This window comes from Rhinolophus hipposideros (assembly GCF_964194185.1).
Source record: "Rhinolophus hipposideros genome assembly, chromosome: 5".
Lineage (NCBI taxonomy): Eukaryota > Metazoa > Chordata > Mammalia > Chiroptera > Rhinolophidae > Rhinolophus > Rhinolophus hipposideros.
In genome coordinates this window covers 97,688,655-97,716,459 of record NC_138051.1, presented here as the reverse complement: position 1 = coordinate 97,716,459, position 27,805 = coordinate 97,688,655, and the positions used below count along the sequence as shown (strand labels likewise).

General features: G+C 51.4%; 1 protein-coding gene across 5 annotated transcripts in view; it reads left to right on the top strand.

Moving 5' to 3' along the window:
* BCL11B (BCL11 transcription factor B) overlaps positions 1-27,805 on the top strand; it is a 95,301-nt gene that overhangs the window by 28,429 nt on the left and 39,067 nt on the right. For 3 of the 5 annotated variants that reach the window (XM_081047783.1, XM_081047782.1, XM_081047784.1), the window contains exon 3: positions 11,223-11,438. The exons of the other annotated variants lie outside the window; for them this stretch is intronic. In XM_081047783.1, coding sequence (XP_080903909.1) covers positions 11,223-11,438 — 216 coding nt within the window. The remainder of the gene's footprint in view (positions 1-11,222; positions 11,439-27,805) is intronic. 5 annotated transcript variants of the gene reach the window in all.

The following is a 27,805-nucleotide window of genomic DNA, read 5'->3' as shown; positions in this document are numbered from 1 at the left end:
TCATGAAGCTGAAAAATTGGCATGTGTGCCCACAGAGCGCATAGCTGGCTGCTCTGAAATGGTACCTTCACTGGAGAAATGGGAGGGCCCAAGTGTCTTGCTGGGGCTCTATCTTACTTTTTTGTTACTGTTTTTCTCTCCAAGAGGCTTGGATTCTCTTTTTCCATCAAATGCTACGTGACCCAAATTAGATTTTTAATGGGCATCACCTCTGGCAGGCCCCAAAACCTGCAGTTTAGTCTTGCAGTGCTTAGAAAACACAGGTGCTTGTCCTACGAATTTGGTTGTTCACCCCAGCAGGGCTAAGACCTCGGGCTTGAGTTTTGGGATGAGGGAGGGGGAGTGTGGCTCTCTGCGGGGGACTTGAGGGAACCCTTGTTTCCTGGCATTGGAGCTGGAGTGGGGTGGGGAGCCCGGCACATCCCCCCCCCCCCCCCCCCCCGTAGCCTGCGTTGGTACAGGCATGGTGCCAGAAGCCGTCTGGTGTTACTTAATTGAATACAGACCTCAGTCAGTTCCATGTGGGCAAGCAAGGATGGGCAAGGAAGGCAGCGTAGTAGCCCCACTCCCCCATGTCCAGTCTTGGAAGCTCAGAACCCCCCCCCCCCACCTGAGGGGCTTCCATGCTTGTCCCTGCCCACATGGTTTGCAAAACAGGAAGGGAAGTGGGCAACAAGATCACGCAACGCCCATGTAAATATTGTTTGTATGAACTGGGTCTTCTATCTTTTGTTAGTGGCAGCTTGTTAATTAACCAGCAGATTAGTGCAGCTTTCTTTTGACACACATGCACGTGTTGGGGGCAGAAGATGCTTGTTCTCCTAAAACTCTGACCGGAAACCTGCAGGAAGTCCTGGCAGGGAGCTGCAGCCTCTTCTCTCTGTCCAGTGCCTGTCGTCTTCCCTGCTCCCCCTTTCCTGTCTCCTCCTCCCCACCTTTCCCCTCAACCTGAGTGGGCTCATAGTTGCATGGAGGACAGACACGTTAAACAAAGCTAAATAAATCATGTTTACGCTTGGCGTTCTTGGTAGTGAAGAATCTGTTGGCTGTTTTTACTTCCTTATTTCTCAGCATTTGCTTCCTACCTGTTTTTGAGCACATGCCCAGAAATAGTAGTTTTGTCAAATGAGAGGATAATGCCAGCCAGCCTTTCTCGCTGCCAAGGAAGCTGCTGGATTTTGCAAAACAGAGTGACGTTTTTTTAAGTGACACTGATGTCCCCCCGCCTCTCCCCCCCAAACCAAAGAAATTACGATGGAGAATAAGGGTATGAAGATGCATTTAGAGAAGAAAAACAAACCCACCCAGTCACCTCCAAGGCTCAGGGATCTGGAGCGAGTAGGTTTAGAGACAGGTCTCACTTCTATTTCTTCTATTTGCGCTTGGCAGCTCCAAGGGCAGGAGGCTGCCGCAGAGCTAGAGGCTGCTTTGGGCCGGGAGAGCTGAGTCAGGTCCTCTTTCTTTCAGCCCCAAGTCTTAATTTTCTCTGCCATTTTGAATGATGTGGTGCAAAGATTTTTTTTTTTCTTTATTTCTGATTGGTTTTGTGCCTGTTTGGTTTCTGAGACCTCCTGAGCAGTGCTTGCTGCAGTCTTCCTCTGAGGTTACAGTTAAATTCTAGTCCCAACCGGGCTTCGGAGCTTGTTGGGATCCCAGCTACACTCTCATTGTTTATATAAAGAAAAGCCAGGGAGGCCCCCCTGCCTCTGGGTTTTTATCCACCACGTTGTTGTGGGGTATCTGGAAAATCATGGTTATGGGGGTGCTGTTTGCTGGGCGGAGAATTACAGCCCAATATATATTGCAGGGTTAAAAAAAGATATATATTTTTAATAGTTCCCAAAGCAAATAAATGGCAAATAAAGGTTGGGCGCTCCTGCTGGAGGAGAGGCATGACTATCAGGGCTTCTGTAGTGAATTCAGTCTGAGGTCCAACACGTCAGCTACGTTTCAGAGACAGCCAAGGAAAAAAAAATTACAGCAGAATCCAAGTCAGCATGCTATGGTTTTCCCCAATTTCTAATGGGAATACTCTGCAGTAGAAATGCTATTTCCATGGAGGACTGCGCTACTGGTTTCTTTAATTACATTAAATAGCGGTATAACCCTCAGCTGAACGTAAACCTCTGCTAACAGAGGCATCGGGCGCCTGGCTGGATTGAATCGTCAGCAGCAATGTTACTCGTGTTAATGTGCTAACAATCTTTATTAAATTAATCCCGCAAAGTGTTAATTTTTACAAATTTTGTCGTGCACACACTGCACGTCACCGTTGGTGTGTTCGGAGACGAAAATGGATTTCATGTCAAAAAATAAGCAAGAAGGTGGTTGTCAGACTGTTCCCTTAGAAGAAAATTTGTGATTTTGGTCGTCAAATGCTACCTGTGCTGAAAGGAAGGCTCACAATATGTATATTAAATGCCATCTACCTACAGAAAACTCAGTTAAAGGAACTAACTACTTTGTTGGCAGTAATTACAGACCTGTTCAATGCTTTAGTCAGTGACATTTCAGACTGGGCTTAGAAACATAAAGAGGCCATAGAAAGATTTTGTTCTTACGTGATGCAAAGCATTGAACCTCAATATGCTACATGTCCATTAGTAAAAGGGAAAAAGAAATGAAAAGGAATAAAAGTCTCAACAAAATCTGGGGGAGAGTTAGATTTTCTTTTTTATTATAGTGGTAGAGACCAGTTGCATACAACTAATAAAGGCAACTAAAAACAAAAAAAGATGTATTTAAGCTATAGCAAGGTCCCTTTTTCTACAATTTGAATTATTTTCTTTCTTTTTCTTTTACGTTTCTTTTTTTTTACCTACTAACCACATTACAAGTCTATCCCACCTAAGGAACCCTGCTGGCCCTTGGTTGGACGTTCCCTAAACTGCCCAGGTAGAACTTTATGGTCTGATCTTAAAAAAGGTGGTGATACTGACATTTCTCAAATCCCCAACGCTATCTGCACCTGGAATTGCATTCTCTTGTCTTGGTAGCTTTCGGCTGGAGTCATCGCATTAACCTCCTTGCTGGGCACTGTTTTCTTGATGCTGCTTTGATTAGCTGGGCCGTGTTATTTTCACTCTTAATTCTTCAGGATTCTCGGAGTTCAGACTTCCTCCTATTTATTCTGTCGTGCTCTCTGTTTCGGTCAGCTGAGCCAAAGCAGTGTTGGAAGCTGTGGGACCTGCAAACCACAACAACTTCCTGAACCCACCAGTTTTTAAGCTTGTTCTATAGAGGACCCGATTTTTAACAAGTGTCAGGATTCAACGTTTCCAGGTCATTCCTCAGATATCAGGCACAGTGGATGCTGATGGGAAAGAAAAACACTTCGTTCGGTGAAGAGTCACCTCCTGCTTTATTTCCCTTATGTGATAGGTGCCTTGACTATGGTCCCTTCCCTCTAAACTATGGGGAAAAGGGGTCTGATCTAAGGGGTGCCTGGCCCAGCTGGTCATTGGAGTCTGGCCACTAAGTTCCGTGTGGGAAAGGAATGAAGCGGCCCGGCCCCAAGTCCCGAAGTCTTCGTGCCTGGAACCCAAACTGCGTGTCCAGATTTTCACTTCAGTTTATAGACTGCATGTTTCCTCCAGGGACACGTCATGAAGATAAGGGTAACATCCTATTTGTGGGCCCTGATGCGGCCTAAGAGAAAATGGAGGATTGTGGATAATTTGTTGTAGGGCAGAAATTGCTGAAGATTGAAGCAGATCAGAAAGCCTGGATGGGGAACAAGGGGCAATTCCTCCGCTTGGTGCTGGTCAGCTGTTTTTGCTGGTGAGATTCAGAGAATCTGTCACCTCCTGTGTGTTCTCGGCCTCTCTGGATTCCTGAGGATGCATGTAACATGTCCACGTTGCTGATATATGCACGTGTATTTGTGTGTATGCATATATATATATATATATATATATATATATATATATATATATATATATATATATATAAAATCTCTGTATAATAAATGTGCTTGCACACAATTTTCTAGCTAGTGGAACACATGGTCTCACCTTCTTTTGTCCCCAGGCCTGCCCATTCCAGGATCGTGGGCCCCGATTTGGTGGCCCTGCCTGCTGAGGTCACCCGGGAGGACTCCTATCTGTTGTTCTGTGTGTGTCCGGGAGCCAGGGTGCATAGGCCTTAGCGTCAGGCTGCAGGACAAGTGGTTCTGTTTATTTGCATGCTAGCAGTTCAGAGAGCTCCAGGAGTTTCCCCACGTGTTGAGCATAAGAAAACAGTCAAAGCTTCCTGTTTTCCCCACAGATGCCTGCTTTGGGGTTGGAATGGTCAGCCCGAACCCTGGTCAGCTACCTCTGCCTTCCTCCGCTGACTAGTTCACAGAATATGGTTCCAACACAGCCTTCCTCCCCAATAGCACCTGAAATGCCTTCTGCTACCTCACTGGGTCTTTTGGGAGGGCCACAGGAGGGTTGGCAATTTGTGATGTAACCTCATTGATCCTTAGCTCAGGGTGCAGAAAGGGGACCTGCTGCCCGGAGTCTCTCAGCGGCTTGTATCTTGAGGAAATCAGGCTTGGCAGCCATGGACTTAAGTGTTTCTGGACCCGGTATGCCGGTATGCCTGTGTGCCTGCTTTTAATTGCAAGATGCAGCCTTTGGGGAGGACGTTTCCTGCCCTGGTTGAAGGAGGAAAACAGGCTTTGGCAGTGCTGTTGGGGGGCCTGATTGTTCCTGGGTCCCGCCTCCCTCCTTTCTAGGGTGCATTAACTGTGTAGCAAACTGGGGGAAAAACAGTTGAATTGGTTAGTGATTCACCGTTGACAGACCGTTGGGAGGGAGACGCTCGGCCTGGCTCAGACTGCTGGAAGGGATATGCTTCTTGCCGCCTCTCACTGGCCAAGCCTTCTCGAGAAGGTGGGCACGGGTTGATGGCCTGGTGTCCACATAGGGCTGTGGGTAGCACATGAGGGCCTCTGGATGGCCCAGGTGGTGAGGAAAGCCCACCAGGCTCTTTCACCTGCTTTGGAACCCCTACCCTGCCAGCCACCTGAAGGTGCTGCTGTTTTCAGCAAGCAGCCCCAGGAAAGGCTGAACGTGGATTTGAACTGTGTTTTTATGTCTCCCACGTAATGACTCTGAAGCACGTCTTGAAGCATAGCTTTGACCCTGTGACCCTGTCTGTCACCCCTCCCGTTGCTCCCTTTTCAAGGACACTTACACATGCACCCCCAAACCCAAACCCATGGCAGCCAGAGACCCAGAGACCCGTAATGGGGGCTCAGACTTGCCTGATTTAGAACAAGAATTCAGAAATGCGACTCTGGAGACCCTAGCTCCCGCAGAGAACTTCTTGGTCCCCCAAACACTTTGGTTCAGTGACCTGTGCCATGTGGTACATCATGCACCCTCTGGGCTTGCCCTGGGGACCCGTCCAGGACTTGTAAGGTGACTTACAAGTAAGGTGACTTACTGCTTGGATTCCCTTTCTGCTTTGCTTTATTATTATTATTATTGTATTTATAATGACATGAAAAACAAGTTCCAGTCTTTGCTAGTTCCTAGACCATGGTAATGAAAAACTAAGAAAAAAAGGCGTGAAATAATACCTGTGGAGTGAAGGAATTTATTTTTTGAGTACCCACCACAAGACCCAGTAGCTCTGAAATTGAGTAACAAAGAAGGCGCTTTAGAACCCTTCTCTATTCCTGCTGTCTCAGCCACACCCCTGTCCCTAAACCCCTCCCCACCGTAGAGAAAGAGAAAGAGACAAATGATGGGAGGAGAATTAGGTCCTGTCGGGTGAGTACCTAGGCCTGTCTCCTTTAAAGTGGCACTCCACTTCTTTTAGATAGGAAATTGCCAAAATGGATGTCATCGGCTGCTAATTAGATGTATTTTAACTGCAGGATCATTTTACCAGCTAATACTGTTATGATGTGCTTCCATGCGAACCCATGGTGGAGCTGTTAAAATATGAGCCTGTGGCCCTAGCAGACAGCTCATGGAGCCTGCGGCCAGTGGAGGTTCTTTCCCTTCGTGGCAGCTGGTCCCCCGTGTGGTTGGCCCTGAGATGACCAGGCCAGGCCCCAGGCTGAAGTCTGAGTCCTTTCAACTTCTCCACACGCGCCCCCTTTTCCCCTATGACCACCTTCTTTATGTGTTTAGGCCAGGGCCTGAGTCCAGAGGAGGCAGAGCTCTCCAGATGAGGGAACCTCAAGAATCATACTGTCTCCCCGTCTAGTGGTCACTGTCCCCAGTCTTTGGGCCTCTGAACCAGCCTAGAAGCCACAAATGACCCTGAGAAATGCCAACCCTAGGCCTGATGACCGCCACGTGGAGCCCCAAACAGGCTGGCTTTGGGTTTTCAAGTCTGAGCTGGCTCCCCTCCATCTTCTCTCTTTAGCAAACCAGAAAAAGAGCCCCGATTTCCCGTCAGGGTGGGCTGGAATCAGGATAATGATTCTTAAATGTGTGCAATGCCTTTGACTTCATGTGATTTCTCCTTTTCTCCCGCCCCCACCCCCTTAATACATAGCTTTTTTATCATTCTTAAGACAAAGTAGCTGGCAAAATATTTAAGCGATCGGAAAGAAATGTTTTTATTTGTCTGCGTGCGAATTGGGTTATCTGCCTATCTTGTTTATGAAATTTGGGGCTGCCTTTCCTGCAGTCAGTTCGCCTCTCAAATCTTTCCCGGCTCCTATTTCCATATTTCTGCGTGCATGTTCTTTGTTAATCACTTGGCAAGCGCTTATTTGAATATTAAAAATTTCTTTAATCATCAAAGGCAGGAGCACAGTCTCATGAATATTCATATTTTTCCCCCTCCTCATTACCCTGCAGTAAAAGCCAAACAGCCATCAATCGCCCTCATTACAGGCTCTGGCGTTTTGATTGGCTGCCGGCTGCCCAGAGCTTTTTATTTTTTTATTTTTCCCCTTCTCCTATGAGCTGTCTTGTACCTGCCAACAACTGAAAAAAAAAAAAAAAAAAAAAGCGAAAACCCCCCATCAATGCAAGAATAAATTTTTCTGGTTGAAAAACAACTTTGCAAACTTGTCAAACAGTCCTTGTGGCTTGCTGTTGCCAAAGCGGCCACCAGCACTACCTGCTCCCCTAAAAAAAAAAAAAAAAAAGGAAAAAAAAAAGACCCAGAAAAAAAAGGGGAGGAGGAAAAAATAAATAAATAAATAAAGAGGGGGAAACTTGAGCCTCAGCAATGAATATTTGTCAAGAGAGTTGACGTAAGTTTCATTTGCATAATGACTTTGTACTTCTGCATTAATAAAATTTGCATATGAAGCCATGTTAATTACTCCTGATCATGCTTTTTGCATTCATGCATAGTAATTTTCTCCGACTTGTGAGAATTAATGTCTTGGCATGGGGGGAGGGGGTGCGGGGATTGTCAGGTTTCCTTGCCAGTGGCCCTCACTCACGGGCGCTAGCTCCCTGTCTGTCTGTCGCCCTCCCGGATCTATGACTCATTTTTGCACTATCAGTAGGAGTTCTTGGCTTAAAAAAAAATGTATCAATTGAAAGGCACCGGTAGGGAGAAAAATATACATCTGCACAGTGTATTCCAGAGCTCCTCTTGCCGGCTGGGAATCTGTAACCCTCTCACGTGGGAGGGGACGCCCGAGGATGCAGCGTTGGGAAAGGCTCACATTCTCCTCAAAACCAGGCTGGGGCTTTTCCAGGCGCGTTTTTGTGTCTACATGATAGTGGGTGTGGGCGTGTTCACTGGGGAAGTGCGCATGTGTGAGGGAGGAAGCTGGCACATCTGCAGGGCCCCTCTGGAAGGGAGATAGGTTATAGACCCCCCCCCCTCGCAATGGATGCATTAAAAATTACCTTACACCTTGATTTGGAGCTTGAATACCTTAGGGGTTTTATTTTTGGACTGTTTTGTACCTCTTTGTACAGGATGCAGAGAGATTCGGAACGCTGTGAACCATGTGGTCCTGGGCACCCAGCCTCAGTTTCCTCATTTGTGAGGGGGTCATATTCCCTACCACTTAAGACTGCTGCTGGCCTTAAATGAGATGATATATGTATTCATTGTTTATTTCTTTTTCCCTAATGAAAGTGAAATTCCGTGATAAGGAATCCAGCCAGCCAGGGTTTTATTTTTAAGCCACCTGGATCCCACGTAAAGCTGAGATGGCGTCTTGGCGTCCCTCTGCCACATACCTCGGCGCACGTGCGTCTGTTCCAGTTCCAGAGAGAAACCCTCTTAGACCTCAAAAGGAAAGTGCTTTTTGCAGGAGTGCCTGGCAGGGCTCGGGAGGGCTCAGAGCACCCCATAGACATCAGGGTCAGGCTATGAGGTGAGCCATGGGGAGTAAGAGAAGTTCCAGAATGGAAGATAAATGAATGATGGCGACCACTTACTGAGTGTTTACTAGAAGCTCTGCTCTGGCCAGGCGTGTCGACCTTCCTTTAAAGGAGAGGCTCTGAGAAAGTGACTCACCCCTTGTCACAGGACCAGGAAATAGCAGAGGAGAAATTGGAATCCAGGCCTCTGGCTCCAAGGCTGCTTCTGAGCTCCGGCCTTCTTCTGTGCGTGTCAGTCTCTTCACAGGTCTCAAGCACTCCGTCAAGTGTGTTCTGGATTTCTTGGATGCACTTTGGAAGGCAGACACCCTTTCCTTGAGGAGGATTGAGGGCTGGGAGGTGACCTGGGATAGGCACTGAGCCTTTTATGTTGGGCTTTAAAAAAAAATCGAGATAAGACTCACATAACATAAAATTCACCATTTTAACTATTTTAAGGTGTATAATCAATGGTTTTGAGTATATTCACAATGTTGGGCAGCTGTCATCACTCTCCAATGCCAGGACATTTCATCACCCACTGTCCATGAGCCCTCACTTCCCCTCCCACTCATTGATATCCTGTCTCTATGGATTTGCCTGTTCTGGACTCGTCCTACACATGGAATCATACAATAGGTGGCTTCTTTCAGCATCTTGGGCTTTGGCAGTAGCTTCAGAAGAGGATTTCTGGAGTTCCACGCTTGGGCAGAGCTCTGGGCTTAAGCAGTTCCTCAGGGAACCTCCCCCAGAGCAGAAGGTCCTCTGAGAACATTGCGGGCTGTTTAGGATTGGAAGCCCCTCCCCGTCGCTGGCCCCTCCCCTGTCTCCATTGCTCGGCCCCTGGAGCCTGTGGACTTTAGCTAGGGCAGAATTCCTAATGAGGCGCAGAAGCCCCTCCAGGGGCAGCATGGCCACCTGCCCTCCCCGAGCTGGGGATGACTTTGCCTTTCCTGACTGGGACCGAAGCTGGACCTTTCCAGGAGAGGGGTGGGCTGGAGCTGCCCTGTGGTCACCTCCCAGCTGTGAAGACGGGTTCTGCTCCTTCAGGCTTGGACAGTGGTCACCAGGTCCCAGTGCTCCCGCCGGTTTTCTCAGCCCTGGTAAATGGTGGTGGCAGTGTCGTGGCCTCACCCAGAATCTGGGAACCTGCCCGGATTGGCTCTTTGGGAGTTTCTGATGGTCTGACGGTGCCCACGGACCCTCAGGCTCTTCCCCACCCGCCACTGCCCTCCCTCTCAGGATCCCTGGGTGCCCTGGCCCTTTCACCCCTGCTGCAGCCCCCGGGGGAAGCAGGGCACATCCAGACTTTGGAGACACAACTGGGTTTAAGTCCCAGACCTTCCTGAGCCTCAGTTTACCCCCTGTGGAAGGGGGATGGTCCTCCCTGCTGAGCGGGGTAGCTGTGATAGGCGTTGGGTACAAAGCTGCTCTCACAGTTACAGATGAGCCAGAGCCTTCTGTGATCTGGAGGCAGGGTCTATGTAGTGGACAAATCAGATGTGCAGTGTCCAGTGCCTAGGGGGGTTTCAGGCAAGGACTGGTCAGGGTAGGCTTCCAGGAGGAGGCCAGTGACACTAGTCTCAAGTGCCGACCTTCCTTGGGGACCTGCACTAAACCTGGGGCATTGCCTTCTGCTCAGCATCTATGGCAGCAACTGTTCATAGGTCCTTGGCCACGCCCTTTGGAGGCCTTGGCTTCGGGGCCCTGGGCCTAGCCTAGTAGGAGGTCTTCCTTGGCCCCGAGGGGCCCAAGTGGTGTTGGTGTTAGCTTTCGCTTCCTGGCAGGACTTTTGCAGGGTTTCTTAAATGCCCCAATGCCCCTACTCCTGGATAACACAGAGAAAGAACCCTGGTTGCCAGTCGGCCAGGGTTTTGGTGGGCTGGATGCTGATGTCTGCAGTTTTCTGTGGTCACACCATCAGTTTCCCAATCTGTGCAATGGGTCTCCTAAGCCCAGCCCCGTGGCATGTTGGGAATCTCACTTAAGGTGAAAATTGGTGGCTTCTGGCTCACAGTGGGTTTGCAGGGCGCGGTGGCTCTTCCGGATGGGGGAATCTCACTTGGGCCGTGGAGTGGGCATATCCAGATTCCCCCCACACCCCCACTGCAGACCTGTGTGGGGCAACGAGCAATGTCGGGTGGCCTCCCTGCCAGAGTGGGCCCGGGGCCCGCTGCCTGTCTTGTTGATGTTTTCTTTTTGTCTCTCTGATGCTTCCCCGCTCAATTATTTACCCAGGGAATTTGGGCTTCTTCACTTGTGGTTTTGGCAAGGGCTTCACACAAATGTTTTGCCCTGGTGGTCTCTTAGCCGTTTAAGATAAACGGCCAAATCAAACGCAGGCCATGCCGGGGAGCTGAGGCGAGGCAGGCCCCTGGCCTTGAGTCGTGGCTGTCAGACCCGGGAGGTGTTAGGAGGGGTGCTGGGCAGTACCAGGATTTTCTAGGGGAGCGTGCAAAGCCTTCTGAAAGGCCTCAGAAAGGCTTGGGTCACTTACGAGGACGGTGGACTGGTGAGAGGCACCAGTTAGCTGGCTGTCCACCAAGCCGAAGGTTAACCGGTGCCCAGGCGCTCGGAGGTGTTCCCGGTGGCTTGGATCTTCCCAGAGGGAGGTGGTCCAGGTTTGGGGGAACAAATCCCCAAATGGAGCTTGCTCCAGAACACTCCGGAAGTCCCTACTTGTGGGGACCATCCTGGGAGTGGGGGCCCTGACAGCTCCCTGCGTTAGGCCCCCAGGGAAGGGAGTCTGGCTCCAAGCCCCACCTGGCAGCTGGAAGTAGGACCCCTCAGGCCCCTGCCTGTGTGCCGGTTGTCTGTGCTGCAGGGCCTGGCACCCTGGGAGGGCAGCCTGCAGCCCTCTGCCCGGGGCCCCTATTCCGCACCCTGAGCCCGTGTACAGTCCAGGGCCCCACTGACCAGTCTTTTCTATTGTTTTTTCTCCAGGGCCGTGCAGGCCTGCCCAGCTGCCAGCGATGGCCCCCATAGCTGCCTCCTCCTCCCACCCTCACACATCCGTCATCACTTCACCTCTGCGCGCCCTGGGCGCTCTGCCGCCCTGCTTCCCGCTGCCGTGCTGCAGCGGGCACCCTGTCTCGGGTGACGGGACTCAGGGTGAGGGTCGCACGGAGGCTCCCTTTGGATGTCAGTGTCAGTTGTCAGGTAACAGACGGCCGCGATGGGGGGCGGGCTCCCGGGGGGCGGGGTGTGCCCGGGCAGAGCTGGCAGCTGCCTCTCCCAGGTGGGCTGGGACAAGGTGGGGGGATGCGCAACCCTCATCCCAAAGGCATTTTTGGGGGGCGCCAGGGGAGTGGTGAAGGATGCCAACAGAACTGTACGCCAGTGCCCCATTGGTTAGGAGTGTCCCCCGCACTTCCACCCATTCTGAGAGTCTCTCCCAGAATGCATTTCCCCAGCCTCCAAATTTCATCTCTTTGGGCTGTTTAGCTAAAGCTTAATTGGATAACGCTTAACATCTGAGGTTTTCTTCTGCCCTCGCCACTGCCACCCCCTTCCCCCGCCCCAGCCACTACCACCCTCCCCAAGACACAGCTAGGAGAAGATTCCTTGGTTGTCTGTGTACATCGGTGGAGCCATCCAAACTGCGGGAGTTTCTTTTTGCGAAAACATGTTGTCCATTAACTTTGAGAAAAAAGTCACTGTAAAGGAGCCTTTCAGCTGGGGCCAGGGAGGGCGTGAAACCTCGTGAAGGGTGCTGGGGGCAGGGGCAGGGTGATGTGTTTACCCGAGGGGCTGAGCACCTACTGTGCGTCCGGCTCTGGTTGGTGTGGCTGCCCATTTTACAGATGGGCATACAGAGGGCAGTGTAGTGACATGACCTGGCTATTGCATCCCCCTCCTGTCCCCAAACGAGACCCAAGTTTCTACTCTGGCCTGGAGCCCCGGAATTTCGGACAGGGGCCTCTGCTGCCCAGTATCTTGGCAGGGCCTGCTTGGTGTGATACTCATTGAGACCACAGGAGCCAGGATGCTGACAAAGATGCCACCGGTAGTGGTGAGAGCCCGTGGTCCGGTTTCTAGGTAGGAGCCAGGAGGGGAGGGGGTGGATGCAGAGCTGAGGCACAGTGCAGGCTTTCTTTGGACTTGGGTGGTGAAAGGACAACAATTTTTATTGGGCAAGGTTTGCTTTTAGTTGAAGCTGTCCCAAGGATGGTCCCTGTTGAAGCCATAGCCCCGAAGACAGCCACAGGTAGCCCCAAATCCAGGGTCCACCGCTCCCTGGGCCTTCCTGGTGGGGAGGCCTGCAGCCTTCAAGACCCCGTTATGACAGATGGTGACGTCATCGGTAGTAGGCTGAGTGCACACAGCAAAGATGAAATTGCTTGTGAAGGAGTCGGCATCACTGGCAAAGAAGCCAGGCCAGCCTGGTGACTGGGACTCCTCTCCCAGCTCTGTAGGTCTGCTGTGATCCCTGCTTGCTGAACAATGGGTGCCAGGGTGGCTACCCTGCCCTCATGCCTTCCTGTAATTAGCTGCAGCCCCTGCAGCCAGTCAGGGGGGCCGAGCTATCAAAGATCAGCCTGGCTGTTTATGACTGGACTCGGTCAAGTTCTGTGGTGCGGAAACATGATCTCCCTGGCAGAGGGGTGCTTGGGACTTTGCTTAACCCTCTGTTGTCTCTGGCTCTGCTTGAAAGCCACCATGCCATGTGGGACGTGTTATATCCCCATTTTGTAGGTGGCGAAGTTCAGGCTTGGGCAGGATGAGTAGCAGGGCCAAAGTTGGGGACCTGGGATTTGTCGTCAGGATGCCTCCTGAGAAGGCCACTCCTCTCCCCCGAGTCACGTGCCTCTGCCTACATTCAGGGGACATGCCTCACACCCCCCCCTATCAGCCACAGTACTACCTGCTTCCTTATAGGGACCGTGTGTTGAGGGCCTACTGTGTGCTGCCTTGTGCTAGGCGTTTTGTGTACACGCTTGAATTTCATCCTCATAGCAATCTTAGAAGGTAGGTTCACTGTCCCCCCTTTATGGATGAGGGAGTGAGGCTCAGAGATGTTGAGGTCTCACAGCTCACATTCATTGATTCATTGATTCATTTTTCCACTAAAGGCCATTTCTTGGGTACCGAGTTTGCAGACACCGTGTAAATAAGGCGGAGTCAGGCATGGTGGGTTCCTGTCTTCCTGCAGCTTGCAGTCTGGTGGGGGTGGGGAGGAGTGGGACCTGTACGCCTGGAAGGAGGACACTTCGAAGGGGATGAAAGAGCAAGAGCGGAGGTGGGGTTTGTTCTTGGGCTGCTCCTCTGGCTCCTGTCTCATCTCTGCCGTAGAGGCCTTCTTGGGTTTTAGATCTTGATGCTGCGAGCGCTCAGAGGCCGGGAGCAGCCGCCACACTTGATGGCCACGTGGTATCTGTGCTTGGGGTCCCTGGGACCGCTCCTTCTGACCCTCAGGGGCCTGCTGTCCGCCCCTGCGCCTCCACCCAGCACTGTCCCTTTCACTGCTGGGTCCTCACTAATTAGCCTCCCCCAGGTTGCACCACCACATTTTCTGATCAATTTGAACACCTGAAAATATCCGATTCCAGTGGTTTTTGTCCCTTTGTGGCTTCTGTCCCTGGCACGGGGCTGTTTGCTTAAGTGTTTTTAGTGCCTGTTTAATTAGTAGTTGGAATGGAGTCATTAAATTCCCAGTAACCCGTTAGGAAGAAGCAGTCCTCTGGAAAGGGCCGCTGTCCTCACTTTGTTTTGTCCCTTCTCGGATCAGGATGCATTGAACCTATCTCTTCAAATTAATACGGAAAACCCCGGTGTACCTGTGTTTCACACAGGTTAATTGCATTCCCCGGGAACGCATTCGCAGTTATTTATAGAAGGATGTGATTTCATGGGGAAGGAAACCACACAGGTATGCGTGCTGTGCACCTTTCGGGCTGGCAGCACCCCAGACAACTCTCCCTCCCAAGACCCCAACCCCAGACCTCCTTCTGATAGTCACAGTGGGGAGAGGGGACTTCTTTTCTTGGACCCCTGCTCATCCACTGCTTTCTGACTCTGCTGAAATAACGGGGAGCTTGGAATCCAGGAGTTCCTAGAAAAGGAAGTTCCTGAGAAATTCCATGTAGAAACTTCTCCAGGGTGCCGGTGGAGTCAAGAAGTTCAGGCTGCGGTGGTGGCCCCTACTCCACCTGACTGGTGACCTCGAATACATCATTCCCCTCTCTTAGCCGCAGTGGCCCCTTCAGTAACACACACGCGCGCGCACATACATATATATCTATGGTGTATGTGTAACATTTAAAAGTGAGGCTCCTGTTAATCTCCTGATCTGTTTCAATTACTGAGCTGCTGTGGATGACTGACCATGGGGCGTGGCTGGGGATCTCGGCAGGGCGGGGGTGTTCAGAGAAGACTTTGAAAACCGTTGGGCTTTGGCCCGAACCCTTCCCCATTGTGAGGCTTCTCTGATTGAGAGGCCGACATCACAGTGTCTCAGACTGCAGACCGAAGGCTGTTCTGTCTTGCCCTGTGTGGCTGTTTGACCCTGGACAAGTCGTTTTCTTTCCTCTTGAGTTTCCCCACCTGTAACATGGGTAATGATAGTACACGCTTTGAAGGATTGTTTTGAGGATTGAATGAGGTCATACATGCCAGGTGCTGAGAACAATGCCCCGCGCTGAGCGAGCCCTACAGACATCATGATTCATGCATGAGCGGAGCGGGTTTCACAACGTGACGTTATGTGTCCGGCATAACGTGTGGAATCTTACTTCACGCTGGATCCCTGGTTTCCTTTCTGAAAGGCATTTAGCCTCTCAGCTGGCTCAGATCATGTACCGGCATTAGGAGGTGGACAAGGAAGTAACAGACTTCACTGCATATTTACTGTGTTTCCCCCAAAATAAGATCTAGCCAGACAATCACCTTTAATGCGTCTTTTGGAGCAAAAATTAGTATGAGACCCGGTATTATATTTTATATTGTATTGTATTACATAAGACCCAGTCTTATATTATAGTAAAATAAGACCGGGTCTTAGGTTAATTTTTGCTCCAAAAGATGCATTAGAGCTGATTGTCCGGCTAGCTCTTATTTTTGGGGAAACACGGTAAAAGCCAAAAATGGTCGTCATCCACAGTGATTAATACATGAGCTCGGTGAAGTACAAGGTCTCACACAAGAACACACAGGATCCCAGACCGGGGAAGTGCAAGTGTTTGGATTTAATAGAAGGAGTCAGTGGCAGTCATTAGTGTATGCTGAAATCACAGGGCAATCCTGTAAAGTTAAATTCAATTTACTTTTCTACTGAAATTGTGCTTGCTGTGTTATTTAACCAGTCTGGGGTTTCTTGGCTCGGGTTAAAGGGACAATAAAGATAAAAGAATACCTGTAAGTAAATAGTAGGGTTTAACAGTAGAATCTATCGTTTTCTCCTCCTTCAATTATATCCCAGTGTTCATTTTGTGTTGGTTTGTATAACTGAAGTTGTCCAATGGGATGCTGTGGATTAGACCACCCTCGCTGTGGAAGCTTGGTGCAATTAATACGGTCTGTCTGGAAAGTAGCCTTATTTCTGGAAGTTTTATGTTAATGATATGGTCTGTGCTTTGCACATTTCATACCAGAACAAGAAGCAAGCTGTAGCTGCGTTCTGGACTGGGTTTGATTAACGCTGGAGGGTCAGTGGGAAGCCCAGAGGATGGCAGCGGCCCCAGGTCCCACCGGCAGGCCTCAATTCTGGTGCAGGGGTGCAGAGGCTCCCCAGTGGGGCGCGAGAGCCTCCATGGAGACTCTGGAGGGAGGGGTGAGTATGGGTGAAGAAGAAGAGCAGTGAGTGTGGGTGAGCGTGTGCGGACAGAAGCCCTCCGTCGGGGGAGGGTTCGAGACATGCTCTTGCGAACGCCTTTGTAAAGTCTCATTTGTTGTAGGGTCTTTCTGGGCCAACCAGGTCCCAGGGTCAATGAGGGTTAGCTCACTGTAGAAAAAGCGCTCTCCGGGGAGTGATTAAACCTTTAAAGAGTCATCTGTACGCCTTGTGATGTCTGCCTCGCCGAAAGGGCCAGGGGTCCAGCATTTACCACTCAGCGGGGACTGCTGAATGCCAGTCCTTGGAATCTAACTGTGGTCTGTCTGCTTCTGGGATCACACCACCCTCGACTGTTTGCCATTAGAACCCAGACTTTTGGAGGAAGTGCCAGGAGAAGCCATGGAGATCTGCAAGGTCCCTAGGATGGAGGAAGCTGCCTGTCCAGGCTGGGGAGGTGGCCTAGGACAGCAGGTCTTGGTAGACCCCAGAAAAGTCCCCTGTCTGACTGAACCTGGAAGTCACATCTCCTCTAGCACCAACAAGCAGGGGCCAAAGTCACAGGGGAGCAGGGGCCAGAAGGAATGGATGCTGCCCAGTGGGGGGGCAGGGGCACATACCAGTGTGACTGTCCTTAGATAAAAGGGGTCCCAGCAACATCCCCAACGAGACCTGCAGCCCTGCCAGATTCCATCCCACTCTTCGAGCCGGCCCTGCAGACGTTCTGAAGGCACAGCAAAATCAAAGAATTCTGTTCAAATCCGTACAAGATGTTGCTGTTTTTTTCTGCTCTGACAGGAGAGGCATTTGGAAGTGCAGTTTCTTTCTTTTTTTTCTTTTTTTTTTTTTATAGCTGTCTTAAAAAGGAGTTTGGCTGTTTAGCACAGCTGGCGCTCATTACATTATGCACTGGCAATAAAATAGCATGTGTAATTAATTTTTAATGCAGGCTGGATGCAGCGCTTTAAAGCAGTTAGTGGATGTGAAGAACCAACACTGGCCACCGACATCAGAGATCTCAGAGCAAGGCTGCCACGTTCTGCAGCTTTAAAGGGAATCTTAAAGTGGCCGAGGGGGCTGGGCGCCCTCCACGTGGAGCAGAGTGGCCCAGGAATGGGTGCGCCTCGGCAGCCTGAAGGTGGCCTGAATTAATCTTTAATGATCTAGGATCCGGGGTCCCTGGAGATCATCCCATCCAACCCCTTCATTATCTAGATGGATAATGAAACTGAGGCGGAGAGTGTGGAAGAGGCCACAAGACCAGACCTGTGTGGCTGAGCTGACTTGCATCTCGGCTGCCAGACTCCGCCCACTAGGCTGTACTGCCCCACTTGAGTTCATATTGAAAACTGCAGCAGGAAATTCGTCATCTAGCTGAGGCCATGTGAAATGTGCCATTAGATCGGGCAGCATCCCGGTCAGAGGGTTTGCTTTGAAGAGCCCCACACGTTTACCTCCTGGCCTCAATTTTGCCTGGAACACGCCACCAGGCACCCTAGGTTTGAGACAGTCTGTGGTTGTGCTTTGATTGCTGCCCACCCCACTTTAGGGCTCTGTGGCATGGATTCATGTTTGAAATTAAATGTCACTGTGGACACAGATTGGCAGAAAAGCTGCAGGCATTGTGGGGAGCTCCAAAGGTGGGACCATGCATCGTTCCTATTCTTAGGGTGCATGGGTGTTACTCTGTGACCCTGGCTAGCCACCTCCTTTCTTCCAGCCTCAGTGTCCTCACCTGTGAGATGGGGACACTAGAAGTCCCCGCCCATCATCCCTGCATCGGAGGGTGCACTGATTGGCCCGCCATCTTGGCACAGCCCCGGGGCGGTCACCAGCACGTTGGGCATCAAAGGCAAAGGGAAGTGTGAGAGGCAGGTAAGAGGAAGCTGGGCTGTTCAGGAGCCCTGAGAACTGTGCTCTGAGGAGGACGTGGTTGCCATTTCTTTGAATGTCCTGCCAGGGAGACTTTCTTAGCATGAATGAAAGGTAGGAAGGCCCACTGCCATCACTGCTCCTGTGACTTGGCGCTGTATCCTAAAAGACCTACTATGTGTCAGCAGTGTCCTAGGCACTTTGCACACTTTGCTCTGGCACCCCATCTTTAATAACACCCCTAGGAAGAGGTAGTCCCCCACCTTTTGCTCACGAGGATACTGGAGCTCAGAGAGGCTAACAACATGCGTAGGGTCACACAGCACACAAGAAGTGAACTGAAGTTGGGACTTGGGTCTGGCCGCCCCAGAACCATGCTCAGAGCTCTCGCCTCTGGCTTCCCATTGGGCTGTGCGACAGCTCGGACTCGGGCAACAGAAATGCAGCTTGCATGGACACTCCCAGATCTTCCTTCATTTAGACACTCCCCAGATCTACCTTCATTTTCAGGCCATGCTGGTGTCCGATCCTGGTCTATACAGGGATCTGAAAATGAGCTTGCTGGGGTGCATGCATTAGAGGAGCTCACAGTGGTGGGGGCTGCACATGAGATACATGCCCCATGATGTCTTTCTCTGCTTCAGACGGATTAAAGGACTGGGCTTATGGGGCCTGGAGGACTCCTGAGACCTACTGAGGTTTCCTGATGGGGAAAGTGAGGTTTCTTCCAGTGCGTGGGTCAGTGACAGGTGTGGGTGTGGGCGTCTTCCAGGAGAGGTCTCACTGACCCACCCATCTTCCTCCAGCCCTAGTTGGCCCTCGAGGAGTCTGAGTTGTTAGACTTACGGGGATACAGAGTAACTGACCTTCAGATCACCAGAGGGGAGTTTTGAATTGAAGAAGAGGCCTGGGGCCTGGGAGAAGATTTTCTCATCACATTGCCCTCAAATTGGATTGTTGGTGTCTGGCTGGGAGTCGGGGACTTGGCAGCTGGCCCCCCTCCAGCCTCACTAGGTCCACACATGTCGTGGCTTGGTCTTCCCAGGACCCGGGTGGGTCTGCCCCTGTAGGTGGAAAACACTGATGGACAGCAGAGACCAGAAAAGGTCCTGTTCACGTCTGTGAGAGAAAGCAGAAGCACACGGAGTGCCATTACAACCTCTTCATTTTTGTACACAGTCCCCTAGAAACAATTTCTCTTCACTCGAGAGAAACCAACTGTCGTCATCCTTAAAGCTTGAGGTGTTCTCTGTTGTTCTTTGGTGGGCAGATAAAATGTACTTGCCTTTTCAAACCCGAGGGCTGGGCAGGGTGAAGGGGCTGTGTACTGTACATATTTCACAATCAAACCCAAATAGTCTAAACCATGAAATATAGTTTATCCAAACATAATCAAGGCTGGCCAATTTAATCCAAAGAGCACTGGAAAGAAACCCTTGGTGGGCAGGGGTCCCACTGTGTGGGGTTTTGTGTGCAGCCCACCATTACACCTGAGGGGAGTATGACCTGCCCATCACTTTAGTCCCCTTCTTGGGGGTTATTTAATAATAACCAAGAGCTGGGGGGTGGTGTGTGACCGTGGTGTGTGGTCAGTGGGTGTGGAAGCATCAACCATGATTTCCTCTCCCATCAGGGTCCTTCTTACACTTGGCAATGAAACCACCAGGTCATGGCCAGGTCACCATTTCTGCACCCCCACGGTGCAGCTCATTCTCTGCGGGGGGCCTTTTCAGACTTCTGAGCTTCCCTGCAGCTTCTCTCTTAGGAAGCTTCTTCTCTTCTATAGTTCACAGGTGAGGAGACAGACCAGAGAGGTGGTGTGAGTTGCTTGAAATTGCACAGCTTGTAGATGGCAGAGGTGGGATTAGAGCTTGGGTCTCCTTGGGCCTGGGGGCCCCAGCCTGCTCCTTACCTGGCTCTGGCTCCCAGGCTGCCGTCTCACTGGCCTTCCACCTGGCAGATGTGAGTGGGAGCAGCTGATGGATAACAGAGCTGCTGCAGGCTGGCCCGAGACCTGGGTAATAAGAACGCCTGTATTTTATGATTTCAGTGGAAGGGGTGAGAGGGCTCACGACTTCTCCAAGGAGGTTAATGCAAAAACGGAGTCACTACCTGCAGAGACAGGGGCAGTTGGAACCTTTTCATAAATCTGGACATTTTAAATTACTGCCTTTGTTAATAAGAGGTGAGGAATGGCTGGTGGGATGAGGCCCACTGGGCCACGAGGGCCCTCAGAGCTGTATTTAACCAGTTCTTTCTGTTGCAGACTCCCTTCTCTTGCATTTCCCGTGCTTTATTAACCAGCGCCTCATTTTAGTCTTGATTTAATAGGAAAAGGAGCCATGGCTTGAGGGCCCATGGCCTCTGTATGCACAAACCCCATTGTGATTTGTTCTCACAGTGGTACGAGGATATGTCCACTGGAAATTTTTTCTTGTGGTAAACTATACAAAACATAAAACTCACCATTTTAACCATTTTTAGGTGTATAGTTCAGTGACATTCAATACCTTCATGTTGTTCTGCTACCGTCACCACCGTCCATCTCCAGAGCTTTTGCGTCATCCCAAACTGAAGCTCTGTCCCCCTTAAACTACCCCTCCCAGCCCCCAGCCCCCAGCCACCATTCTACTTTCTGTCTGAGTTTGACTCCTCTGGAGACCTCATGTAAGCAGAATCACACACTATTTGTCCTTTTGTGACGGGCTTATTTCAGCATAATGTCCTCCAGATCCATCCATGTTGGAGCAGGTGTCAGAATGTCCCTCGTTTTCAAGGCTCATAGTCTACTGTTTGGACAGACCACGTCTTGTGTCTCTGTTCATTCCCCGATGGACACTTGGTTGTTTCCTCCTCTTGGCGATTATGAATGACGGTGCTATGAGCATGTACGTGGTGGTTGGAGAGGTTGCTTTCAGCTCTTTTGGGTAGATACCCAGAAGCAGCGTTGCTGGGTCGCTCGGCGAGTCTCTGTGTAACTTAGAGGAACTGCCCACCTGTTGTCCACAGTGGCTGCACCGTTTTCCACCCCCACCCGCAGTGCACAAGGGCCTCCGTGTGTCCACACCCTCACCTGGCCATCGGACCCTGAGTCTCAGGGGTGTGGACAACAACTTAAGCGGTTCATAAACCCGAGGATTTGTACGGGACCCGGCCCCCACTGATTTGAGGCTCGGTGCCTGTGGCCTCTGTCCTGGGCCACTTCCTTTAGTACCTATCGTTCGAGGGTCTCTAACCCCATGGTGGCCCTGTCTCCCAGGACGGCTGGTTTCCAGCAGTCAGCTAAACATTTCGTTAGCTTGAGTGCCTGGGGAAGGAAATTCTGCAAGTGGACACTTCACTTTTCTGCTGTGTTCTTGGGGCATTGATTTGGGTTTTGTTCAGCAGGAAGAGCTGTGTATTTAGAGTGGGGACCCATGGGAGGGAGATAGAGTGGCTGGTGTCAGGGGGCACGCCCTGCTCCACTCTGGGCCTCTCGGGGGGGTCTCCCTGTCTCCTGGGGGTCATCATGCCGACTTTCTTTCCCCGGCTGGGCTGGGAGGGATTGAGGAGGCATTCTGAGTCAGACTACAGGGCGCGTTCTGTGACTGCCACTTGGAAGGGATGGGCTTAGGTCCTTTGTTGTAGGGGTAAGAAACCCTTGGGCTGCAATGGAGATTATGTGGGGCTATGATTTCTCTCTGTCACCCTGTATTGGTTATCCAGGGCTGCCCTAGCAAATGACCACAGGCTGGGTGGCTTTAAACAACAGAAATGTACTGTCTCACACTTCCAGAGGCCACAAGTTCAAACTCAAGGTACATATAGGGCTGTGCTCCCTCGGAAGGCTCTCGGGGAGAATCTGTTCTTGCCTCTTTCAGCTTCTGGCGGCCTCAGGTATCTCATGGCTTGTGGTCGCATTTCTTGTCTCTGTCTCTGATCATGTGGCTTGTTCCTTGGGGTCCGTCAATTACAATGAAAAGGACAGTTGTCACTGGGTTTACATCCCACCCAAATAATGTAGGCTGATCTCTCTCCACATCCTGAACTTAATTACATCTGCAGTGGCCATTTTTCCGAAGAAGGTCACAGGTTCTAGGCATATGGTTATGGACATTTCATTTCCGGGGCCACCCTTCAGCCCATGACACACCACTAGGGCAGGAACCCCAGTTTCGTGTCCTCTGAGAACTCGTGAGGTTCAGGCACATGAGGGGATCCCCAAATTTGTGCTGGCTTGAACCCGGAGATAGTCTCCACGTGTTCCTTCCCCCAGGAATTCTGAGATTCTCAGATGCTGTCACCTCTGGGAAGCGCTCAGACTGCCGTGGTTTATGGAAGGTTGTGTGGCCCCCAGTCAGTCCTGCCCCCTGCCAAGTCAGAACACAATGATTAACAGAGGGGGGGGTTGGCTTTAAAAAAAGTCTGCAGTGATGATTCTGAGAAAAAATTAGCAGAGTTGAATAGGAGCTAAAAATAGCCGGACACATACTTGCCTATAATCTATTTTTTTTTAAAGAAAATATAATTATTTTTGTAAACTGTCTCTGAGAAGCCAGAAGTATTTTTAGTTTGCATCTTCCAAGACATTGTGCATCTTTTCAGGAAGAGGACGGGGGCCCACCGGGTGGAGTGTGATGTTTCCACGAGGCCTGCAGAGCGGGGTCCGAGGGTTGGGGGCCGGGTCCCGGGCCTCGTCTCCTGAGCATGTATTGGACAGGAGGCTGGTCCATGAACAGCCTGACTGTGGCCCCGTGGGTGCTGGTGGCCTGGGATGTCCCAGTCACACCTGGTCAGGGGGCTGGTAGCGTTGGGATGATTGCCACTGGTTCAGCTCAGGGGGCCAGGAGGGTCGGGGGTTCCCTCCGGACGCGGCTGGCCTGACCCGCCATTCCTGAGGTACCCGGGTTTGAGTGGACCTGTAACAAACAACCAAGACTTGAGGGGAACATTCCACGGCTTTTTCACTTGGAGCCAAACATTGCCTCATGTAATTTTCTCCCTGGTTTTTCCCATTGCCTCTGCCAGGGTCCGTGGGCCTGGCACAGACCCCGTAATGAAAGGCCCTGTGTGTTTGTGCGTCTGTATTTGTGTGTACAGGCATATGTGTATGTCTATGTGAGTGTGCATGTACACCTATGTGTGTGGTCACACGGGGCAACTAGCAGCACAGAACAGTTCCCTTGCCGCTGCATGATGACAGAGGCATTTTAGAATGTTTTTCTCCCTGAAAGTGTAATTCTTCCTGGATTGTGGTGTGTGCCTTCGGTTTCAGCACCAGACCCCCTGGGGCCTTTGAGGCCACGTCTTTCGCTGGGGATGAATTCGCCTTCTGAATACTTTCTGGGGAAAACTTCGTCCCCCCACGCCAGCCCCAGCTCAGGGAGAGCCCACAGTTTGTGGCCAGTCCTGTATGTCACCCACCCAGGAGTGCGTGCTGGGAAAACGCCAACTTTTCACTGACGGCTGGGTTCAAATCTGACTTTTACGAGTTGTTTGACCTTGGAGAGTGACCTCGTCATTATGAGCCTCAGTTTCCTCATCGATAAATGAGGATGGTAGCGACTTAGTGGGGTATGTAAAATGACAGTGGGCGCTTTACTAAAATGTGGGCTTCACTCAGCATCCCTCACCCCAATTCTGCAAGGAAGGTACTATGATGCCCATTTCACAGGTGGGAAAACTGAGGCAGTCAGCGCACTTAGCTGCTTTAGGATCCTCGACTACCTTCACTGTCCATTGTACTGCTTTCAGCAGCAGCTGTGTATGAAAGGCGGTGCCGAGTAGCAGGTGTCACTATATAGTATGTATAGTATGTATAGTATATATGGTATGTATTTCTATTGTTGTAACTCTTCCGATTATTATCCCGATCGTCATCATTGCCGTTTCTCTGGGTGGAGGGGTCCCAGCGTCCATGTGTCCAAGTCCTGCCCTTGCTCTCCCTAGTTTCCGGGGCTGTTTTCACCCTTCAATGGGACAGGCATTCTTACCTTGTATCCCTTGGCTCCTCTTCTCCTCTTCCCTCCTCCCCTTTGGGTTTGTATGTATTTGAGGTCTCAGATAGTCTTTCTCCTCTAATTGAGATAATGAACACAGTATTTCCAGAACCGCTGCACTAAAAGTCAAGTGCAAAGTGATGGCTTTCATTTGTTGTTCTCTCTCTCTCTCTCTGTCTCTCTCCCTCTCTCTCTCTTAATATGCATCTCTTTAAGGAGGGATTGGCTGAGAGCAAACAGCTAATAACCTATGGATTTATGGAGCCAGCGCGAGCCGGCTTAATAAGCTTTTATACCTGGAACCAGCGTTCTGTCCCTTTAAGTTGAAACTCCAACTTGCATGGTATTTTACAGTGCCTGGTTTCATTTATGCTGGAGCCAGACTTACTATGTGAGAGCCGTCCGCATGCTGGAATTAGTCTTAAGCTTGCTTCTGTGGCGTTGCCAAATTCCATGTTTGTGTTTTATTTAGAATTCTTTTCACGGCCAGCCGATTCTGTTCCGGCACACACAGGCGCTGCTGCGCCCCATGGAGAAAATAAGCAAGCTTGCGTTTTCTTTGGCAGAGGCTGCGGCCACAATAGACTGCGGTCTCCGAAACATTTTTTAAAAGCTATTTTAACCCATAACAGATGCATAAAGTCGGCACAGGCATGCCAGTTTTCTTAGTTTTAATTAAAAAATAATTACAGTCTAATGGGATGTTAGTGACACATTTGGATGAATGGTGGGTGACATTATCTGCAACTTATAAATGAGTGCCTCTCCCTTGGCCGGAGCAGGGACGGGGGACAGTTGCGGAGGGGATTTGGTTATCGTTCTTCCTAGCAGGGTGGGCGCCGTGGGTCCTGTGGAAACCTTGGTAGCAGCACTCAGAAGGGACATCCTGCTGCGGCCGGCCAGTTAACAGAGCTGCCGGGCAGCGGTGATGGCATCTTGGAGCTTCCTCCACCCTGGCTTACTCGATGGGAGATTCTCACCTCCGGGGCTCCTCAGCGGGTACCTGGGTGTCGGGGCCTCAAGCCAGCACCTGCTTCTCTGCTCCCACGAGTCCTCTTTCCCTTCAGGAACCACCCATCAGCTAGAAGCACATGGGCTCTGGGGACCTGCTGGGGTCTGTGTAAATAGGAAGAGATAGCTGGGAAGGTGAAGAGGCAGAAAAACTGCTGCGTGCTGGAAGTCTGCTCCCCAGATGCTCACCCTGGGATCTGTTTTTATGTAAAACTCGACACTCTTTGGAATCCAGGGTGGAGTGGGGTGGGCCTGGAAGCCCTGTGGGGACTTAGGACAGGGATGTGGACCTGGGCACGTTGGCTGTGCCAGGAGGGAGGGGTCTGGGTAAGGATAGGCGTTGTTGGAGCTCCTGTGATGCCTCGTCACGGTGGTAGGGGACTTGGGCTCCACTAATTAGGCAGTTGGGGTCGGTACCAGCTTGTTGTGACCTCTGAGCCCTGGTTCTGTCAGCCCCTGCAGGTGTGAAGACCAGGCCTTGGGCAGAGGGAGGACTAAGTGTTCTGCAGCTCAGTCTCCTGTGTGCTGGGCGGCGGACACCGCAGGATGGGGATACTGAGACTGTCCTTCTCCCATAGGTGTCGGGAGCTGCGTCATCCAGGGCCTTTGGGGGGTAGAAGGGAGGGGTCCCGCCCAGCTTTGGGCCCTTCATGCTGGTGGATGGCCTCATGTCCTGCCCACACAGCACATCCTGCCCAGCCAGGCCCCTGTGCAGCGTTGCCAGAGTGCTGCCAGGTAGGCATGGCCCCTGAGCAGTGCCCCCGAGACAGGGAGGGACTGGCCCCAGGCCACCAGCTGAGTTAGGACCTGCCTGGTTGGCCTCATACTCCACGCTTTCTCCTGAGATCCCAGGCTCTGTCCAGGCCCATGGAGGACCCATCTTGTGGCTCACAGGAGGTTCTAGAGACAAGGGACAGGCTGGGGGACCTTTATGTTTACTTTTGGGGTGGTGGTACTTACCGTTGTCGGTGGAGTCAAATGACTGTTTCTTAGACAATGTTTCCCTGAGCCCAAATTCCTCAGAAGTAAAAATTAAGTTCCTCTATTAAAAACATGAGTCATACCAGCCCAGATGAGAGTCGTTTGGCGTTCCTCGAATTTTTGGAAGGGAAACATGGCATTCATGCTAATCCTTTCAATTATACCTTATTGCTGAATAATCCACCAGGCGCTTTGTATCGCAGGCCTCCACAATCTGATTACGGTGCAGACTCTGCATGCAGTACCTGCGAGGGAGCAAACAAACTCCGGGCCTGTGCTTCCTTGCCGTGAGCACACCTAGCTCGGCAGATCGTGGGGCTCCCTGCCTTCCTGGGGCCAATCGGAGTCCCTCTGTGAGGTCTCAGGTATCTGTATAATCGCTGCAAATGATTCATGTCCAGTTGAAAAGGTTCCATGTCTGTCTGCTCACGAGAATTGGAAGCAGATGGGAGTGGGGTAGAGTGGGTTTCCCACTCCACGCCTGGCCCTGGCACAGAATCCTGGGTCCCCTCTCCCCGGGGGGTTTCCCACTCAGCTCCTGTGAGGGTGCAGACAGGCTAGGTTTTGTTCCCTCAAAGGAACTGGTCTGTAGATTTGGTGTTACTCTATCCTTCCCAGAGCCTCGGATGACCATGGCAAGGACCGAGGCAGGGAGGTGTCGCTGGGGGAGGGGCAGACCAGAGACTTCTGTCTGAAGGCTGCTCCAGTCGGAGGAGGGAAAGCATCCAGGCGGCTGGCTGGCGTGTGGATGGGGGTGGGCGGGTTGGGGGGTGGGACAGTGTAGCGAGGCGGGGTCAGCCCCTTGGCTGTCCTGTCTAAGCCTCCCACTGAGGGCCCGCAGGGTCTGGACCACAGGTGAGCTGACCTTTGGCCCCAGGTACAGTGCAGGGGATGGGGAGGGAGGGATGTCCTCTGGGAAGTCTCTGCTTGGATCCGGGGAAACTGCAGGTCTGCACATTTAAGGAACGGGAGACTGGAGACTCGGCAAGACCCAGCTGTCAGACCAACCTGGATTCCATCTCTCTGGCTTTGGGCATATCACTGGATATTTGGAAATTTAGTCTTTTTGGGGGAGTCCGTTTTCCTTCTGTTTCTCCTCATCCAGCAGGATACTCTCGCTTGCCCCCTGTGCAGGTGACCCCTCAGGTGGGGGGGCAGTGTCTTGGGATTGGATCTGAGAAGATGGAGCTGTATGGGGAGGATCGGAACCGCTGGAAGTCAGCTACCAGGCTGGCTCTTGGGTTTGGAATCAGAAAGAAAGGGTGGTTTCTGAGTTTGGACCCATCGTGCTGTTTTGGGGGATGTATGTGGGGGAGTGGAGACGAGCAGGGTGGGTTCAAGCTCATTGGCTTCTATTAGGTTGAAGTTTTCTCTTTTTATGAGGAAGAACATGTGTAGACGGTGAGACACACAGGCTGGAAAAGCAGAGTTTTGTGTCCTCATTAAATTTTCTAGAAAATAAACAAGGCTTTGGAAGGGAGGAACCAGCAGTGGGGGACTCTGGAGGGTCGGGAAGAGTTTGATGGGAACCTCTGGTTGGGAGCCGGGGAGTCAGAGCCATTGCACCCCACATCAGCAGGTTTGTTTGTTCAAGGAAGTCAGGTGTCACCCTGGGCAGTAAAGGTGACGGACGCCACTGTCCGGAAGGAAGTGTGTATGTGTGTGCGTGTGCACATATGTGTGCATGCATGCAGGTATCCCAGGTGTGCATGCATCTGCCTGTGTGTGCACACGATTGCATGCATGTTCCTGTGTATGTGCACATGCATGTGTGTGTGTGAACAGCGCTTCCCCCCTCCGTCCTGAGGACCAGGCTCCCTGGCCTGCTGCTTTGTGATACCTTGTGAAGGGCCAGGGAACAACGAAAGGGGCATGGGAGCAGGAGGGAGTGATGGGCTAAACATCACCGAGTGCAT